This window comes from Carassius gibelio, chromosome A15 (assembly GCF_023724105.1).
Source record: "Carassius gibelio isolate Cgi1373 ecotype wild population from Czech Republic chromosome A15, carGib1.2-hapl.c, whole genome shotgun sequence".
In the NCBI taxonomy this organism is placed as follows: Eukaryota; Metazoa; Chordata; class Actinopteri; order Cypriniformes; family Cyprinidae; genus Carassius; species Carassius gibelio.
The window spans coordinates 3401959-3423401 of NC_068385.1; the positions used below are offsets into that span (position 1 = coordinate 3401959).

At 36.0% G+C, this 21443-nt stretch overlaps 1 protein-coding gene across 6 annotated transcripts; it reads right to left on the reverse strand.

Annotated features, from left to right (window-relative positions):
- Window positions 1–780: 780 nt before the first annotated feature.
- LOC128029536 (ETS translocation variant 1-like) lies at window positions 781–17897 on the reverse strand. 6 transcript variants are annotated; one of them, XM_052617366.1, is made up of 12 exons: window positions 17385–17897; window positions 16384–16471; window positions 16094–16141; window positions 11088–11141; window positions 8322–8451; window positions 6603–6791; window positions 6102–6358; window positions 4519–4587; window positions 4331–4399; window positions 4010–4179; window positions 2669–2770; window positions 781–2291 (listed from the first exon to the last, which is right to left on the reverse strand). In XM_052617366.1, exons 1-12 carry the CDS (start codon window positions 17556–17558, stop codon window positions 2070–2072), a joined length of 1572 nt encoding a protein of 523 aa, XP_052473326.1. In that variant the 5' UTR covers window positions 17559–17897; the 3' UTR covers window positions 781–2069. The 6 variants fall into 6 exon arrangements, with proteins under 6 accessions (XP_052473326.1, XP_052473329.1, XP_052473328.1 ...); XM_052617369.1 differs by having other exon boundaries at window positions 6102–6346; window positions 17400–17896; XM_052617368.1 differs by having other exon boundaries at window positions 17400–17896.
- Between the last annotated feature and the right edge of the window lie 3546 nt (window positions 17898–21443).

Genomic DNA, 21443 nt, shown 5'->3' on the forward strand with positions numbered 1-21443 from the left:
ATTTCGAAACAAATAAAAACGGTCTATTCTGGGCGTAGAGTATTCAAATAGATCTGAGAACAATTCAGCGTACAAGATAACAGAAAGAGGACATCTGTAGCCCCATTGAAATACTTGTTTAACAAGATTAGCACGGAGATTATCCAACTTTACATGGGTCCTTTTTTTCCCCTGACCTCTTTTCAACTCTCTTTCCAGAACACTTCCTCGCTTTTCCACCACATACTTCGAGCGCCGTGAGGTTTTGCATGAGATTTTAATGGGAGATGTTTGAATAAACCACAGTCATTTGTGCTTTTTTGGTAACCGTGACGGTCGTTTTAACAGACAAATTTGACCACAGCCTTGGGCCAGTGTGTGCTTGATATTATGGGACACAGTTGTCAAGCTTGTTTACCAGTGTGTTGTTGTGATGATGAAGTGTTTGTTTAAGCGTATAAAGGATGGCGGTTTGTCTGCACCACTCAAACATATGTTGGATAAACCAAGGTATCATGGTGTGTTTATGTAAGTATCATTTCACAGTACAAAAAGTCAAGATATTAAACAATAAAGGAAAATTTAAACAACATTTTGCTTTTTCATTTAATTTGTGTGTGTGTGTGTGTGTGTGTGTGTATTTTCAATTTCAAGTAATAACTTCTATTTTTGTCAGTTTTATTGTGGATTTGGAACCCGAATGAAATCATTTACTAGGGAACAACACTGCATTTGTGATTGAAATATGAGACAAAGATTGACAAAAAGCACATTAAAAAATGCATTTAAAAAACAACCCAATTGTATTTCAACACTATTTTATTACAGAAGTGTAGCTATTGCCATTCCCTTTGCAATTATGTATATATTTTTTACATTCAATAAACACTGACGTTTTTTTTTTTTTCATGTAAAAAACAACAACAAATTAACGTACTGCAGGGCATAGCTGCCGTCTGATCATACTTTAAATTTACACATAAAGCAGCATTGAGGTGCATTAACCTGAATATACACGTTTCATATTTTCAATGATGGCATGGGGGAGCGATTAATGGACCAACATCCACTTTTTTCCTAATAAAAATGCAATTTGTCACTCTAATAGTAGAAATGTAACTTTCATAGAATGATGTCATAGAAACACGTGAAGCTGTCTGAAGACTTTTCTGAAAAGAACGGTTTGATTTCTATAAAGGTGCATTTGGTTAAAATGTCATATTCAGTAAAATACAGTATGGTGTCAGTCAAACTGTATTGTAACTTAAGTATACAGATTTTTATTTAAATAGATCTTAAGAAAAAAATCAGAGTAGTATTTGAAACACCATGTACTGTATTACAAAATCATGCTGTCATGTCAGTTTATTTTTTTATCTTTATTAAAAATCTGTTGTTCATTGAGAAAATTGCCTGCATCTTCCCTCTTCTAAGACATATTCATAGGAGAATATATATATAAGGGTATAACTTGAATATTAGTATATAATATTCTTTCACAAACAACACGAATCAGTCGTTTGTTATAACTGTGCAAGTATTTTATCACTTTATGGGTCTTGAATGGGCAAGAAATAATGTGGGCCATTTACTCAGATAAGTTCAGATATGTGCTCACTTTGAGATGGAGAGTTTTAAGGATTTTATTTCCATTGTAATACACTGTATTATTTACTCAGTTTAACACCAAGGTAGAGAAATGCAAATGTTGAGAAAATGTGCGAAAATGACAAAGCGTTCCACGAACAATCCAAGAGATTCAATGGTAAAAGAGGTTGGGATTTTTCCACTCTCGTGCTCCAGACTCTAATTTGTCTAAATAGTTCAAAACATCTGTCCGAAGAGAGGCCAGTTGCCCTCAAGAGTCTTTTGCAGAGAGAAAACGGCATGCTGAGACACCCCATCCCCTTCAGTAGCGACAAACATCACCAAAGGAGCATCTAAAATAACTACATCAGTACGTTTGTAGGTTTACACACTGCTATCATCCTCTGTCCATAAAGTGCTCTCTTTTGTCCTGGGGAATGACTGAAGGAAACGAGGGACAAGTCTGAAAGTTGGTTTTGATTTCGAACGGCCGGTAGCAGTTTTCAGTAGACGTAGCCCTCGTTGTATGGGTGCGGGTTACAGTAGCCACCCTCTTGGATGTACGCCATGTTTTCATCGAAGTGTGACAACGGCACGGTGTCTTCCTCGTTGATCTGCCGCTCCAGGTCGGTCTTCAGCACCGGACGCTGATTGTCGGGGAAGGCCATGGAGAACAAAGCCTCGGGGTCGCAGACAAACTTATACACGTATCTTTCACCTGCCACCTTTGAGTCAGGAAACCAGAATATTACTATACATTTCAACAGTGAAAAGACAACATACAGCTTAAATACTTTCTGTGGAAACTGTGATCATTTTCTTCTATAGGACTCTTTGATAAACAAAAGTTTATTTATTTCAAATACATATAATTTGTAATTAATTGTAACTTTTGATCAATTCCATGCATCCTTTTGAACAAGAGGGCATTCAGACTTCACTTACATTTTCTTATTAGCATATTAGCATCATCATAATTAAAAAGCAGCTTATTATGAAAAAAAGAGAAAACTTATGCCAAAATGAAAGTATTCTGAAAAGAGGTTATGATGAGTTTTAGTATGTGTCAGAAGATGTAGCTAAGCTGGTTAGCCTACATTACCTTTTGCATGATGCCTTTTTCATAGTAATAGCGCAGTGATCGGCTAAGCTTGTCGTAGTTCATAGCAGGTCGATTCTTTTGTATTCCCCAACGCCGTGCCACCTTTGAAACAAAAGAACTATGTTGTCACAAATGAACGCAATATATCCAAACATTACATAAAAATAAGACCTAACACCCACTCATTACTAAACTAGACAGGCAGCAAAAACAAAGCATTGACGGATCTGCAGCTGAACCCTGTCAAGGGCTGAAATACAAATCGGCGTCCTCTCATTGGCCACAGCCGTGTACTCATACCTCTAGTCGGAGATGTGTTCATTAGAAACAGCAGATCATGGCAGATGTTCCTGCACCTGTCCACATGACCCCCCACCTGTGCCCCCTCCTTTTCAAATCTCCCTCCCACCGCTCTCTCCCAGAGCCCCGCGCTGTGGGCCTTTTTTCACTCTGTTGTGCTTCATTCACGCCTTGCACCCGCCCAGCCAAACCCAACGATTGAATGACTCCCCTGTTCTCTACAGCTGCCCGGTGGACCAACGCCAGTACACGCACACACATATATACAGGACAAACAAATCCCACTGTTGCTGATACTTTACACAAACACATCTCTGTCCGCACTTTCCAAACACTTCGGACCTTTTGGAGAGTCGACATGTTGAAATACTTCGTTTTTTGGATGGACATAACAGACACTTTCGAACAAACAAATGAAGAGTCTCTCTAGGAATCAAAACTTGCATAAAGGGTTGAGATACTTTCAATTTCATAACCATAATCAGATAACGATGCATTTAGGCAATATGTAGTCTCCAAAAATTATTTTAACCCTATAAAGCCGACCATATCATATTTGATAGACAAAATTCAAAAGCCTCTATGGTATCAGCATGATTAAAATTTAGCTGAAAAGCAACTGCAGCATTATATATTTGCTCAATTTGGCCATCTGAATAAAAGTGTTTTTTTTTTGTTTTTTTTTTCAGGTATAAGCTGGGATATATTCTCTTATATCTTAATATCTTAATATATCAACCATAAAAGCCTTCAGTAACAAATATGATTTTCAGCAAAAAAATAAAAAATAATAATAATCTAGACAAAAAAGTCTAAATGCTCAATAAAATGTTTTTTAAATTAAATGTAAAAAAAATTTAAAATGTTTTTATTTCATGTCAGGTTTTACAGGGCTGAATTATTTATAATAAATTACTTACTTTAAATTAAATTATTAATGTCCAAAAATATTTTTTATTAAATAGCCCAAACATAACACTTAATAGGCCACATACAGATAAAATCTTGGTTGAAAAATGTAATATTGAGGCTAGTTAGTACCTCCTCAGGCTCAATGAGTTTAAACTCCATGCCCCGGCCAGTCCACGCAATGAAGTTTGAATTTGAGGGGTCATCCAATAGGGCAACCAAAAACTGCCAGAGCTGCAGCGAACCTCGTCTCTGATAGGTTGGGCCTTCACGGTACAGCCCCGCCTCCTGCTTTATATCACCTGGGGGAGGGAAAATTATAAAAAGCATTAAATCTCATAATGCCTAGGGGCAACACACACAATGATATTGTTTTAGAAAGATAGATGAATGAGTAAATAAATTAAAAAAATATAAATACATATTTATAAATAAATAAATATAAAAACATACCTTCAACCTTCTCTGGTACCACACAGGTGTCATCATAGAAGTGCCTTGCAACTTTGTCGAACATACATCCTATTGAATAAAGACGTTGAGATTTTGTTATAATCTGACACTATACATTTAATACAACTTCAAATTAGACACTTTAAATAATAAAATATATAAGATCAAATATTACTGTGGATAGTTACCCTCTGTTCTGTTATTGTGGGCCAGATATCCTTCTTGTCTAAGATATACAGAGTGACAGCTAGGCACTTCTGGAAAAGAAGAAAGCAAGCATTTTAAAAATAATGCATGGGCTCAGCTAAAAGCTAAAACCCATGTGTGTATGTATGCATTTATTTGCTTATTATTTTCCATTTTAAGGCAATATATATAATATATATACAGCACAACATCTCATTTAATATTCAAAAGAGTAGGTTAAAACATTCTGGACAACAGATTTGTGAGGATTAACCACAGTGCTCCACGTCAGTCACGTTATTTGTTGGAGCTGGGATTCAATCAAAGCAAAGCAAGACAGTTTAAGTGAATGCTCCATAAAACATCTAACCCAGTTCATTTGGACCTATAAAGATCTCTCTGGGTTTCATTCAAGTAATGGGCCTGTCGAGGAAATTACCACTGATTTAATTAGCCACTGACTGCCCAGTCCGTACACAGCTCACAACAAACAAACTCCTTTAGGAGGCAGAATAAATGCTTCTAAACGACTGGGAGGGGATGCAAAACATGTCAATGATCTCCTCCACTGATGTAAAGAACTAATGCAGACAAATCACTCACACATATGAAGCCCTCATCACTTTATTTATTGGCTTTTAGTGTGTCTAATTTATAGCTAATAATTAGACAATAAGTTATAGATAGTAATGCCAACATAAAATGTGAAATTTATAGTGTATGTACATACAATAAATCAATTTCAGTTCGTAGCATTTGTTGCTTTGACATTAAGTAAACAGAAAAGGCCCTGGAATTACTGCTATTATCCTCAGATTGTGTTTTACAGATTTACATAATCAACAGGAAACAGCTGAGAACAGTGCTGCATTCTTTCCAGACAGGCTGCCGCTTCCACCTCCATTTTTATGAATGAAAACCAAAAGCCTCTTCATTCATGCCAGAGCTGGGCCGACAGCCTGGGGGTCCCTGGGGGAGAGATTAGGGGCCCCCTTGTCTTTTCCAGCCAGGCCCTCAGGAAATGAGATCAGACCTAAATAACACGTTAATTCTATTAATCTCTCGTCCCTAAAAAAGTTGCTATCTGGCCGTATGTGTACCCAGAAGAAAACAACAGAAAAAGGACGTTCAGACTATTTCCTGTTATGTACATACTGTCTCCATACCATTATAAGGCATGCATTAATTTTTTTTATAAAACATCTCACCTATTTATTAAAATCTATTTATTTATTTTTCTGTTTAATTATTTTAGGGTCTGTTCATGTTTTTGAAAGTGGCTGCATTTATTAGCACAAAGTACATAAAAAAAAAAAAGCAATTTTTTGTAATTTATATATATAAAAATATTTTTTTCCTGTGATGGCAAAGCTTAATTTTCAGCAGTCATAACTAGTCTTTAGTGTCTCATGATCCTTCAGAAACCATTCTAATATGCTGACTTGGAGCTCAATATACATTTCCTTTTATTATCAATATTGAAAACAGTTGAGCGGCTTAATATTTTGCAGAAACGTTACAGATCAAGCAGTATACTGCTCTGCCAGCATTAGCAGATATGTAAACAGATAGAAACGAAACTCACCTGAGTCATAGGTGAAGTCGCGAGGCTCTTGTTTGATCATCATGGAGTGCGTGTACGTCTGGGGAAGCGGCACACCCACCATGGCCGGATGTTCGAAGAGGGGGTCGCCGTACTCCTGCTTGAACCCCTGAGGAGGGAAGGGGATGCTGGGTTCCGACATCTGTCTGTGATACATGGGCCGTCCATCCCGCGACATTGAAGGAGAGGGGAAGGAATGACATGGCTCTGACAACTGCCGCCGAAATCTGAACAAAACACTGTATAGAATAAGTCTCACACATGATCTGTCTTTCTGTCTGTCTGTCTGTCTGTCTCTCAGTGGTAGAGCATTGCGTTAGCAGCACTAAAGGTAATGGGTTCAATTCCCAGGGAACAACATACTGGTAAAAATATGTGTAGCCCGAATGCACTGTAATTCACTCTGGATAAAAGCGTCTGCTAAATGCATAAATGTAAATATATCTGTCTGTCTGTCAGAAGTGTTTTGGTAATTGGCAGTACCTGTGGTCCATGGGATAAGCACTGTCAGGGAGGGGCTGTGGGGGTGCGAGGTGAGGGTACGTCCTGTCTGGTTTCGGGGTGGGGGCGGCTGTGGGAGACCCATGCTGGCCAGGGGACACGGGCGTGCTGCAGGGGGTAGACACTGGGCTGGAGGCCTTCATTCCCGAGGGATGCTTCTGCTCGTAGGCACTGGAGACACCAGGGAACAAGAGCAGTTTAAGTTAGTCTTTCCTGAGGGCCTTTCAGGCTGCTGAGATCATTAGACTGTGCTAGACTTAAATTAAAAAAAAATTAACGTTAAAGCTTTTGTCTGCAGAATACTGTATAATGCATGCTAAACGCGTATTTCAAAATTAAACATTGTATATATATCTTCTGAATTATGTTTTTAATGAAAAATAAATAAATGCACAAAACATTATAGCCAAAATAATATCAATGTTGAAAACAACAGTGCTGCTTAAGATTTTTTTAGAAACTATTTAATGTTTTTTTCCATGTTCCATAATCTAACAATAAAAAAAATTCCCACAATTCCCATCATCTATCCCTAGCCATCCAGCTACTGGCTCTCCACCCCTCACATCCCACAATCGACAGGGTACCAAAGAGAAACCATCAGATATCTTGTCAGATATAAACCTTAAAGCATTTACACTCCATTCAGAAACATTAAAAGACAAGGAAGGAACAGGCTTCTATGGGGCTTGACAATCTCCAAAGCACCTCTGAAGAGAACATCATCACAGAGGTTGTTGGTTCAGCTTGAGTGCCATCTGCAATATGAGGGCAGGATGGCTCCTCCAGCGAAATAAAACAAGTCAAATGTCATAAATTTCAAATCAAATCAATAGGAAGATGACTGTAACCAAGCAACCGTGTTTGCGGTAGACGCTTGTCCAAGTGGAAAAGCCATTTATTGCACTTAATGCACCATAGCGTAATTTCTTGTTTCTTTTTTGTGTTTTGTTCCCCCTTTCCAATTTCAGGTGTATCCCATTTAAATCATTTCGATCAGCACCTGCTGTACAGCTGCCTTTGAGTAAATAACTAAAGGAAAACTATTATTATTGTGCTTTTTTCCCCCATAAATCTTTAAGACTATTCTTAGCTCAAATCTATGCCAAGACCCCATCTGCTTTAGGGCTGTTCTGTCAAATGAACGTCTGTGCTTTTATTCAGCCTTTAGTCACATATAAAAAGGTGAAATACACACCAAATGTAACACCTTAGTGCTTTATTTGAACACCTGAAAATTCAGCGTCACAAGCAGCGTGATTAACAAACCCAACGTTTGCATTCAGAAAATAGTTTTTTTTTTCTTCACAAAACATCTGTAATTAGGAAAATAACACACTCTTAATTGACAAATAATGGGTAAAAATTATTTGTTAAATGATTTCTGTATTGCAAATGTACAGTATGTAGACATATTCAGCCTATTTAACTCTTTCACACCTGCTGCCGAGGCTGAATTTGCAAGCAAAACCATGTGATGTTAGTGTCGCTCTAACAGCTGAAAATATAAAGTTTAGAGTTGATTTTCACTGCTTTGGTGCAAAAACACTTACGGCTTCACACACATTTCTCTCAAACAGTCTAGCAGTCTAGCATGTCTATACAATAACTTGGTGTTATATACACGATTTGATTATTTAAAAGAAGAACAAGTGGTGTGTGTGTGTGATTCTGTTTGAATGTGTTTCTGCATTAGGGTACCTGATGTTATACAGGCACTTCTCCCCATAGTGGAGTCTGAAGGGCCTCTCCTGACTGCAGGCTGAGCCCAGATCAGTGCACGGACTGTGGGGCTCTTTCTTTATCCTCAACTGCAGCCCGTGGAACGCCACTGAGAAAGAGACAAATGGATGGATGTTTAAACAGAACATCAAAATGAAATCATGGCTAAAGAATATAACACTATATTCATTACTCAAAGGATGCAGAAGAAATGGTATTTGAAACTGCAATCATTCTTTTGCTCACACAAGGCATTTGCAGGTGAAGTTAAGGTGACCTACAACATTTACCTTCTTTTATGCATTCACCAAAAATTAAAAAAACGAATACAAATCATAATGTCTAAAGTAAATTCCTTAATTGATTTCTTTTGAAATTTGAAATGGTCTTGTTAGGATGTGTCGTTGTTCATGATAGTGGATTCTAAAAGTAGCAGTATGGATGAATAATTTATGTTTGAGAAGACGTTCTTGATGGACCATATTAAGAAGCACGTAGACAGACGAAGAAAAAAATGGCATAATTGATTTTACGCAAAGGAATACGAGTAAACGAATCGATACAAAATCTGTTAGCATCACAGGACCTCATGCATGCAGGATGTCATTCCAGGATTGCAACAATTACACGTGCATTGATTGGTGTTAATGGACAACATTTTCAAGAAGTCGTTTATGACATTTACTTAAAAATTGTTGTATCCTTGCAATTTATGAGATGCATTTAAACTCCTGAGTACATCAGATGTCAACCGAAGTGGGCAATTAAGGAACAGGAGCTGCGGTACATTGAATAAGATCTCTTATAAAATCAAAAGGACATCTTGAGTAGAGCAAAATATTAATTTCTCAAATCTCAATTTATGCAAAATTTTCACAAATTATTTCCATAGTATTCCATTATAAGCTGCACTCTTATAGATTTGATTTTCAGGAATCAATAGCTAAATGTAGCACCTCCACCTAAATTCCATGTATGTTACCGAACACTATTTTCACTGCTCCTTGTGTTACGTGAAAGTGCATTTGGGTAAAAACACAACTGTTTCTAAGTGTCAAACTGTGTCTTTTTTTCTGTGCTGATGGTCGTGCGTTTTCTCACCCTTCTCTCTTTCTCACTCTCAGCACTTCGCTGACTGTTACTCGCTGATAATAGATTCAGTCACACCTTCTTCTTAAACACTCTGGGCTTGAATTATGATGGCCTTTACAAAAGGACAAAAATCTCAAATATAAACACTGTTTGATAACACTTACCCAGTCAAAAAAATCCGTACTATCCTAGTGTTTAAATCGATTGAGATTTTTACAGTAACACACACGATTCTCTTAACAATTAATAATGCATTTAAAATAAAAGTATATACAATATAATTTTTAAAATGTGGGGTCGGTAATATTTTTTTTTAATGCTCACCAAGGCAGCATTTTTCGGATCAAAAATACAGTAAAACTGTAATTTTGTGAAATATTATTACAATTACAATAATGTTTTCAGATATTTGTATTATTCCAGTCTTCAGTGTCACATATGCCAAATATGCTGATTTGAGTTTGATATTTTCTCCTTATAAATGTTTAAAACAGTTGTTACTGCTTTTCAGGATTTTTTGATGAATAGACTATTCAATATAACTTACTTGAAATAGAATAAACATTTTTTTTTTTACTTTGTTGTTACTTTTCATCAGTTTAATGCATCCTTGCTAATTAAAAATATGAATTTCTTTAAAAAACAAATAAATAAACAATGGTCCCCAAACTTTTAAATGGTAAAAGTAACTTCAAATCTTCAAATGATACAAATAATTTCACAAACAACCAGTGCATCAGGCCACGCATGTCTAGTGTGAAGCAGCAGCCGTTTGAGAGGTGTATTTTCTGGCTGTGTTATCCCTGTATATCCCATTTCGAGGTGTTTTGTGAGAAAGGACCACATGAAACGGAAGTGATCCACTGGCACGGTCGACTCAGACCCATATGGGAGGGCCAGGATGCCCTCGCTCTACCTCCATCTGCCTGTCCCTCCTCTCCTCCCCTGTTCTGCCGGCAACGCCAACTAACACCCTGCAGTTACAACGTTTTTGCTTAAATATACATTTTGGAATGGAATAAAATTTACTTAGTAATACAGAACAAAAATAAAGAACAATGTTCATATAAATGCAAACAAAAATGCTTCCTTGAGTGACATTTAATTTCTCTTTTGTCATGGACTACACTCACAATAAAGTCTAGCTCACACTAAGGAAGGGATACAGGACAATAGTCCATTATCAGCAAACACTAGTATATTTTATTTGCTTAATGAGCTTTAGTTGTATAGGGAAAGACAAAGCCCCCCTTCTTCTCCTCTACATCCTCTGTAGCAGAGTCTGTTTTGGCTCCTCTTTAAGACATAAGCTGGACTCGCTCCCCACTGTGCTTCATTCAGTCCATGCCACTTCCGACACTGGCACCGGCTCTGCCACGACCACTGCGCGCCAACTTTACTTCCTATGCCCATTTAAAGGCCTATTGCTTCTGGCTGCACTCGCTGAGAGGGTACACAACCTAGAGAACACACGCCGCTCGTGCGCTCTCTCTCTGTTGATTCAGAGAAACGACAGCGGCGAAAGAAAACACGAGCGAAAAAGTGAGCTAATTTTCACACGCTTCTTTTAGTCAGGCCTTTCTAAATGATGACATTTTGCTAAATATAAGCTACTATTTTGAGCCACAGTTAAAGAAAAAAGTCCACACTTACAGTTTTCGCTCTGAAAGTCTGGAACAAACTGCTCATCATTGTCAGGAACTTGAGCTGGGAGAAGAAAAAAAGAGAGAAAATGGTAAATAAAAAGATTTTTTTTTCTTCATAGTTATTATATGTGACCATGAAATACAAAAGTAGTCATAAGGGTCTATTTTTCGAAATTAAGATTTATAGATCATCTGAAAGCGGAATAAATTAACTTTCCATTGATTGGTTTGTTATGATCGGACATTATTTGGCCGAGATACAATTAGATACAAAATCTGGAATCTGAGGGTGCAAATAAAATCAAAATATTGAGAAAATCGTTAAAGTTGTCCAAATGAAGTTCTTAGCAGTGCATGTTACTAATCAAAAATTTAATTTTGACATATTTACAGTAGGAAATTTACAAAATATCTCCATGGAACATGATTTTTACTTAATATCCTAATGATTTTTGGCATAAAAGAAAAATAAAAAAATTTGAGCCATACAATGTAGTTTTGGCTATTTTTGTCTATTGCTACAAATATGTCCCAGTGACTTAAGACTGGTTGTGCGGTCCAGGGTACAAACATATTTGGTTTCAACAAACTGAGCTAACACAGTCTCTACTCTAATAATCACTTTAATGAGTAATTTCCTCCAATAATCCTCTGTAATTGAAACACTAATGATCTGAAGTTCTCAGACCACCCCATAAAGACATTAATTGGTTTAAAACGGACAAAACATATCCTCTAATTATGTCAGTAATTTAATTTCATCTTAATTTGTTGGACAAAGCAAGCTTTTGCGTGTGAAACGCATCCCATATGTGTCTCAGTAGTTCACTTTGACATCCAGCTACATAATGCACTGACGTATGTGTATTAAAGTAATTTGAGAATTAAAAATAAATAAATAAAACAAACCAAAAGAAAAACACCTTGCCTTGTGATCAAAAGTGCTTTACACAGTGTCTTCATAAGGATAGCCATGCAGTGAGAAAACACCTATTGTTCACACTGTCTAATTGGGACACATCCCCACTGGTGAATGCACCTGTACCTGCCGCGACGGCTGCCGTCCAAACAGAGCACGTTCCCCTACCTTTCCCTCTCTCATAATAATGCTAAAATAATGAAGCCTTCATATGGAGCTCAATTAAGCACATTCATGTTTATATCACATGCGTTTGCACTCTTGCAAGAGTTCTGTTGATTATTGCTCGTTCAGCTCGACACAAAGGTGCACTGTGGCAGAGGAGAGCATGAGACCTTGCTGCACAGGGCTATTAGCACATTTATTCCTCTGTGCTAAAATTAGATTTTCATTTTCACAACAACAGTAACAAGTCGCAACACGCACAAATCAGCATTTGCTTTGTGTAAGGCAACAAGTTTTGCTCGGCTTTTTGGAAACGGGCAGTGCTTTCTCACGTCTGTGTAAATTGTAATGCATTCATAAATGATGTAAATATGGAAGAATGTTTAACTGAAAAACCACTCGTGAATGGAAAAATATAGATGAGACCGTCCTACACTGTAAAATGTACATTTTCACAAGAAAATACTATTTTAGTAGTCTTTCTACTTCAAAATATAACTACTTGCTACTTCTTTGAAATTGTTTAATAGCAATCTCTGAGTAAAAACACCAAATTATTTTCAGAGTAGTTGTCATAAGTTTTTTTTTTCTTTAGTACCTTTTTCGGTTTTGAAGTCAAAAATCTAATTCAAACAAGAGACAACTGCATAATTTAGATATATTGTAACTGAAAAGTTTTTTAATATACGACATGTCAGGGCAGGTTTTCACATATGCTTTAATTCATATAAATTAGAACTATTTATTGACAACAATATTTGTACTCCAAAAATATAGCACTTTTTATATCATTATTATTATTATTATTATTTTTTTTTACATTTTTTCTGCTTTATTTTATTGTAAAGTTTGCAAAAAAAAAAAAAAAAAACTTAATTGCAGGTTCATAGAGGCCCACATGTTTACGAATAACTGTATCTTTCATTCCTGGGAAATAATGGTTAAAATATAAATACACAAATAATAAATATAAATGTGTGTGCATATGCAGAAATTGGCTTTCGTTAATTAAAAACAACAACAAAAACAGCAAAAAAAATAAAAACTAAAAAATATGCACTTGACTAAAAAGTGTGACAACCTGCCCCCAAGCATGCATCACTATATTTGTTTGGTAATCAGAACCAGTTTATCTTTACAGTATTTGTCAGTGTTTTGAAAAGGCAAGTCGAGCACAACCGCAGCAGATGTCTTTACTGGTTGAACTCGACAAGAAATAACACCGCCATTTCTCTGGCTGGTTCCAAAGCAAACACAAAGTAATATAAAACAGTCCCCTCACCAGGTCAGGAGAGAATGAACAGGAAAGAAAGACCAAGTGCATTAAGAGTAGCGTAAACATCCGTTAAAGAGAGAAAAGGTGAGAGGAAGGGAAAGACTGAGCTGCAGCCAGTATTCTCAGCGGGGTGAATAAGTCAACCTGTGAATGGGACAGCTGATCCCAGCACTGCTCCTGAGGCTAGCAAAGGTGTTGGAGCATGTCCACCAGTTAAAGAAAAAAAGAGAAGAACAGAAACACACAAACAGTGCAGGCCAGGAACTACATAAAGAGACTCATAATCACTTCTCTGCCAAACAAAGAGGAAGATACAGAGAAATCAGATAAAAGTCACCTTAGAAAACAATGAAATAATAATAAAAAAAAAGTTTTCTCGATGTAATAAATGACTTTCAGCTGTCTCTGGCCAAAATGGCATGTATGTCAAATGACGAGCCATCAGCTCTTTAGTCAACGCTGCCGGAAATTCTGTCCGTCGCTCATACGTCGTATTCTTTCCAATTACCTGAGCTAATAAATCTCTGAAATGAAACCGCTAGTTCTTCGTTTGGGTTCTAATAGACAGGAAGTCATATATTAAATCTATCTGTGATTTATCTCAAATCTTTGGGCGCTGCGGCTGATGGATGTAAGACAGGTTGAATTGTACTCCTCACTTTAATATCTACTGCAGCGACTACTCCTTCTTTTTTTTTTTGTTCTTCTGCACACTTTTCTTTTTTTTCTTTACCCCTGCCGGATACACTAAAATATTTAAGTCATGTCTTATTCTTTTAGAGGTCCTGGGGTGGATTTGGCATAATCAAACTCACGACAAGAACAGTAAAGTCCGAAATCTGTTCTAAAGCATACTTTTAATTTTAAAATCCACAATTATACTGCAAGCGTTTTTTAATATATTAAAGAATACATGAAAGTGGCCTATTAAAAAATGAAGAGTCTCTTTCCTTATGCAGGTGCATGGGCAAATCCTACTGTATTAAACAGTTCATTTCCTTATATTTCAGATGTTTGGCACAAACGTGACTAGTACACACAACAATGTCCTGTAGTGCAGCTGTAAAAAGTATATTTCAGTGAAGTTATTTGAGATAATGTTAAATAAAAAGATACTTAAGTTGCATTAGTCTGACTTTCATGTGGCATTGAAAAATTCATTCACACAAGCCAGATGTAGTGCAATCACTAACAGAAAACAGACACACACACATCTTCATTTCCTCTTTTTGTCCAAAGTGCATGCAAATGCATTTCAAAGGCTGAAAGGCAGCTGGGATTTCACAAATGCAAAGCGCTGGAATTGGTTTTACAAACTGCTTTGCATGACTTTCAGCTGTCCAACTGCTTTTTTATTTATTTTTTCGATTTGCAACCAAACTGCTTTTTATAATAAACAGACAAAGGCTGTTATGTCTATTATGATTTGCAACTTTAAACTTCTGCACAGCCTAAATTAATTTATAAAAATAATAAAATCCCACAAAGCTTCTACAAAAAATGGAAACATCACAGTATAATTGTCCCCGACAAATATTTGTTCCTTTTTAGAAGACTACAAAAGTTAACTCAAATAATAAGACTGATAACCAGTTAAACATTGAAATTGCATGCACATCATCAGTTTAGTTCATTTCCTTAATGTATACATGTCCTCAACAACATTGTTAAAATGTTGAAAACCTCTCAAACTATTTTTGCAGTCAAAAAAAAAACAATTAAAAAAAGAAAAAAAAATGCCAGCTTGCCATTTTTCACATGAAATTGTTAGAACTATAAAAAATAAATATTTACAATTTAACATCAAAATTGCCAGTTTGCCATTTATTTATTTTTTACGTTACACTGTAATTAATGTAACATTTATATCACATTTAAATATTTCCAATATTTAACACAATAACAACCAACCAAAGAATGAACCATTTACTAACCTAAAGGTCGGTGCTGCAAGCAAGGTGGGAGGAAGACACTCGTGCTTAACTCCTGAAGCATCACGTTCGAGTTAGACCACAACCAGCATGTCTTGCCATGAGAAACAAAAAAAAATCCAAAACAACCCCCCCAAAAAAAAGTTGAGGGAAAAAAACTAAACGGTGAAAGTTGAAGTTCTGGAAGCGATCTACCATCAATCCATTTCTTTAACAAAAAGAGTTACAAAAGTAAAGAAAAGTAAAGAAAAAAGCACTTAGAACTTAAAATATGGAAAGTATCAGGCGAGAAAGAGAGGGATACAAAAAGAAAAGGGGTGAGGGATAGAAGGTGCGCGTGTGCGTGCATCCGAGAGAGAGAGAGAGAGAGAGAGGTGGCAGTGTTGGAGGCTCGTCTGCCTTAGCTCCTGCCAAAAGCGGACGATAGGAGAAGAGAGTGAGCCAGACTGCAAGTTCTTCTGGAAATCTGTGATGACACTCAAAGTAGAACCTCCTCGGTCTCCCTCTAGACTCCTGCTCTTCTCAAGCACTAATGTATGCATGACACACCAAGTGCCTTCGCTACAGATGCATTAATTGGACTGCAGATTAGGTCTGTAACTCGAGGCATATTTGCTCCCCTCCCCCAAATCTCCCCCCACGCTCTCTTCAGCTCTGAAACAAAAGCTCGATCAACCACTGAGAACCTTGAGCGAGACTGAAGTAAACAGACCACAGCTTACCTTCAGCGAGCCAGGTTTCCTGAAGTTGACTGAGATCTTGGAACAGCTCTAAAAACAGAGACAGCAGAGTTTGAGAGGGAGAAACAACAGGTACAAAGCTTTAATTATGAGTTTTGACCCTCAGCTCATCTCGATTTCAGTCTCAAAGCCCTCTGAAGACCGAGGCGAGTGCTGCTGATTGAGATTTTAAAGCCTCGAGTGCAGGTGGCAATGAGCGATATTGCATTTTGCGAGATGTTAAGAAGGCGTGAAATGAACATTGTCTTTTTCACCCACACCTGAGTGCTTACCCTCGGTGTCCAAAGCCAGGTCAGAGTTAATGAATTTTCTTTTCCTGTCCTTCGTTGGTCTCGTGTTGGACGTCTTTCCCCGAGGATTCTAAGCAGAAAGCAACAGATCAATGCCTCAAATGAAGATGGAGGGTGTTGAGTTTGCTTTTGAAAGACATGCAGCACACAGCTTTACCTTCACACATCACGCTTGCTGCTAATATATGAGAGATGATTTAGTTAGTGGCACTTTTTTGTTTGGAATCTTTAAAAATGAAATATAAAACTATGTTTCATCATGTCCTGGAATAAAAGATATGTTCATGATGAACTCTCCAGTGGTTTTTATTTTAATGGCAAAATGTTGAATAAGTCTTTGACTTAATAATCCAACATGTTAGAAAGTCAACAGAATTGTTGTTTTTAATTGCGTTTATTAATTTTTTTTCCAGTCTCAAAAAACTGACCTGTTTGTTAATCGTACCTAGTTTTAAAAGTAAAAAAAAAAAAAAAAAAAATTAAAATAAACATTTTTAATCTTCACACTGTCACTTCTCATTTCTGTCATTAAACAGTTTGATTTTGGAACAATTATTTAGTAAAATGCATTTGTGCATTGTGTAATTTTAGTTTTTTTTGTTTTTAGTAAACTATACATAAATATACCAGCGGAACTGAAAATATAATTTTCTTAGGAAAAAGTTAAATACATAATTTCCCTTGTTTTAACACAATTTAAATGTATTCTACAGGGGAAGTTAAAAAGCTTAAAATATAGCAATTCTGGCATATATGAAGGTTGACTCGCCATAGCAAGGTTTAAAGCTATTATAATCAATACTTTAAAACTATCAATGGTTATTAATGTCTTCGAGATCAGTCTAGAAGCTTCCCTTGAAGTAAAGAATCGCACACATACAGATGACAGACCTGTCACGTTACGGTTTAAAAAACGCATATTCTCGTCATCATTCAATTATGGGACAGATACATATTTACAATCACGGAGAGCACCAATTTACCTTCATCAGACTTACATGAGATTTTATGAAAGGCACTTGTTGGTCGTAAAGTCCGTCCATTCTGCAGCGGGTGGACTCTGAGCGCGTCGTCCGATCACCCTTTGAAGGAGGAGACTGACTTATTGGAGATGGAACATGAACTGCTGCGCGCTCGAGCGCTTTCAGCGACTCCATTCATAAATAGGCTATTTCTTTCATTTGACTGACTACATGCTGACTATTATGAAACAGACAATAAATGCAGCAGATCCGTGACACTTTATAAATAAAGTTGCAAATGTCCTTTTGCGGTACTCTGAGTGCGTAACGCAGTGAACCGATCCTCCGAAGGGACTGGACTTTTGGAAACTCTTTTTTTTCTGTTTCTAGTTACGTTTTACTGAAGCTTCGAAGGTGATGGAGAACTTAAAGCTAGCACTCTCCCCAGTAATCGCACCGCATTCATGCATGGATGTGTCGCCGGACTGAGTGAGAAAAGCGCTCTCGTGCCTCTCCTCCGCGGTCAAGTCAACACACACTCGCTGCCTGCTGCTCCAGGGGCCTCCCTTCAGAAACAGCCGGCGCCCCGCTTCCCATTGGCTGCCACTGTTCTCCGCCGGATCAGATTTCCACTCGTCAATCAAGAGCCTATTTCATCGTTCCTACATTAAAATATGCAAAACTGATATTAAAATTATAAGGTGTTTATCTATGAGAAACACAGCACATCATTATAATCACTCTTGTGGCTAGATGTTTTGTGATATGCATAAAAGTGCACACACTCATTGTATCTCGTTTACAACGCTTACAAATGACCTAACAGTTTTTGACAAGCTAAAAAAGCTCTAAAAGAATTAAATAAAAAGACACGCTCAGAATGAACACATCAACATTTTCTAAAACCATTTGTTATTCATAAATCTCTCTTTTTAATGCAGTGGTTCTCAACCTGGGGCTTGGGTCTCTCAACGGCCCCCTAGAGGACCGCAACAAACTTCCAAAGGGGGCAATATTATATTAATATTAAATATAACAGGCAAAAAGGCATTACCACAAAACACATGGTCATCAGGACACCAATGTTATCTTAGAGACAATGAACAGAACACAAATGAGTGGTCAGTTCTGCCTTACTAAGGCCAAAGACATTACGACTTTTTTTTACTTGTTTGTTTTTTATTTGTCCAGCCCAATTAATTATAGGTAGGACACTGGAAATTTAACGATTACATGTTTTAGTAATCAAAATTATCTACATAAAAAAAATTGAGAGCTCAAACTTGATTTTAACCCCTATTTTGAGGTTAATGTACTCTGCCTTTGCATTGTCTGCAAAACGTGAGGAGTCACACCAAGGCAAAAGGCAGTAACTTCCACATGATCAATGGTTGTTGAAGAAGAAATGACACCCTGGCGAATAATCTGTATTGCAAGAAGTAAAAAAAAAACAAATATTTAAAGGTTATTCACAATTACATATTGCTGCCAAGGTATCTAATCTTTACAGTTCTTCGTGATATGGAGTCGTTTGGTAAATCGTGATCTATCTAATTCATATGTCTACACCGTATTTAAAATGAATCCTGGGCTTTTCGAAGTTACGGTTGAGATGACGCAATATTTTCTCTGAAAAAAAACAACAAAATTGACTCAAGATACTTATACACGTGATGACGTCTTGAATGTCTTGAACTCATTCTAGACAAAAATCAAAGTATACATTCTTTTGCCTTTGCACGGCAGAGTTATACTCTGTTGCCATGGACAGCAGTCAATATTCAGAAAAAATTGACCAAACAGAATAAATTAATTCCAAATATCATTGTAATGAGTTAAGCATACTGCAAAAAAACTAAAACAAAAATAAATAAAAATTATTAAAATAATAATAATAATGGTAGCACTTTATTTTACAGTCCTGTTCCTCATGTACATACTATGGATTTATTATAGCAATTACAATAACTATGTAATAACTAGGTACTAACCCCAAACCTACCCCTAAACCTAACCCTATCCCACGTAGTCACCTTGTATTACCAGAACTTTCTTAGATAAATACACTGTAAGTACACTATAAGTACATGTAAGTACACGTACTGTAAAATAAAGTGCAACCATAATAATAATACATATTTTTGAAAAATTATTAAAATAATAATAATACATTATATTATCAGTAAATAAGAAAATAATTTTTCTGTTTTCGTACTTCAATATTTCACATGTAATTCAAATTGTTCTCCTTTCATATTACAAAAATTACAAAAGATTGACAAAGAATCACTTAGATTAATATTTTAATTTGTTTGAATCTGAAGTCTAAATCTTTGTGGATGATTATATTTGAATATATATATATATATATATATATATATATATATATATATATATATATATATATATATATATATATATATATATATATATATATATATATATATATATACACACAGTATATATATAAGTTGTGCTTTGTGCTAACTATGTAGGGTTTGTGGGGATCAAGTGAGGAGGATGTATTTTTCCCTCCATAACACATATAGATATAGATTTGTTTTCACACCTTATCTGACCTTTGAGATGAAGTTCATTATATCCATTTACATGCACCATATTTAACACGTGCTAAAAGTGTCGGTCCAGTGTCGGTCCTTATCTCAAAGCTCTAATCACGTCTTTAAGAATCATCTAACGTCACTTTTGCAGGACCAGGTAAACCACCACATAAACATGAACTGATGGAAACCTAAACTGACATTTTAAGTCTTTCTTGATGCTGTGTGTAATTCAAATTGTTCTCCTTTCATATTACAAAAATTACAAAAGATTGACAAAGGATCACTTAGATTAATATTTTAATTTGTTTGAATCTGAAGTCTAAATCTTTGTGGATGATTATATTTGAATATATATATATATATATATATATATATATATATATATATATATATATATATATATATATATATATATATATATATACACACAGTATATATATAAGTTGTGCTTTGTGCTAACTATGTAGGGTTTGTGGGGATCAAGTGAGGAGGATGTATTTTTCCCTCCATAACACATATAGATATAGATTTGTTTTCACACCTTATCTGACCTTTGAGATGAAGTTCATTATATCCATTTACATGCACCATATTTAACACGTGCTAAAAGTGTCGGTCCAGTGTCGGTCCTTATCTCAAAGCTCTAATCACGTCTTTAAGAATCATCTAACGTCACTTTTGCAGGACCAGGTAAACCACCACATAAACATGAACTGATGGAAACCTAAACTGACATTTTAAGTCTTTCTTGATGCAGTGTATAATCCTGTGTGCTTTACAGAATGCAGGGCAGGTATGGATGTTCATTTGACAGGTTAACTTTTTTTATTTGACTTTATATAATACTCAACTAAGAGACATGAGAGAAAAAGGTTACAACCATAGGGATCCATTTGTTGTCAGGTCAAGAGGTGAGGCTTGCAGCAAGCTGACAGGTTCAAAAGATAAAAGTAGGTGTGTTTGTTAGAGGTACGAACAGACAAATTATCATGGCAGCATCTGGCATTATATAAAATGTTTGAAATTAAAATTGTATTTTGTAAAAATGTTTTCTCTAATATAAATCTGGGATCTTAAACAGTTCGATCTCATACAAGATCATTCTGTGAAAATATAATATTAAATATAGTTAAAATCCACAAGTATATTTGATGCTGTACATTAATAATGTTTTTTTAATGGCTTCAATATTAGTAAAAGCATCATATATGCAGGTTATAACAGGCCAGGCTTAAAATGCACCACTCACTTTTATACAATATAAAAATCTCTTTATCCACCAAAAGAGTCAGTTCCTTGGTTCCTCAAGATCTTGATCCAACATGCAAATACATCAGGCAAGTTTATTTTCAGTTCATTTTCATAACATTATTATGAAATGAAAAATATATTAAGAGTAAAACATAACCAGGCCCAACAAGAAACTTAAGAATTCAGTTATTAGGATGTGTAATAGTATCTCACATCCTTACATGCTGCCATTGCAAGAAAAGGAAAGGTGAAGTCGCACATTTGC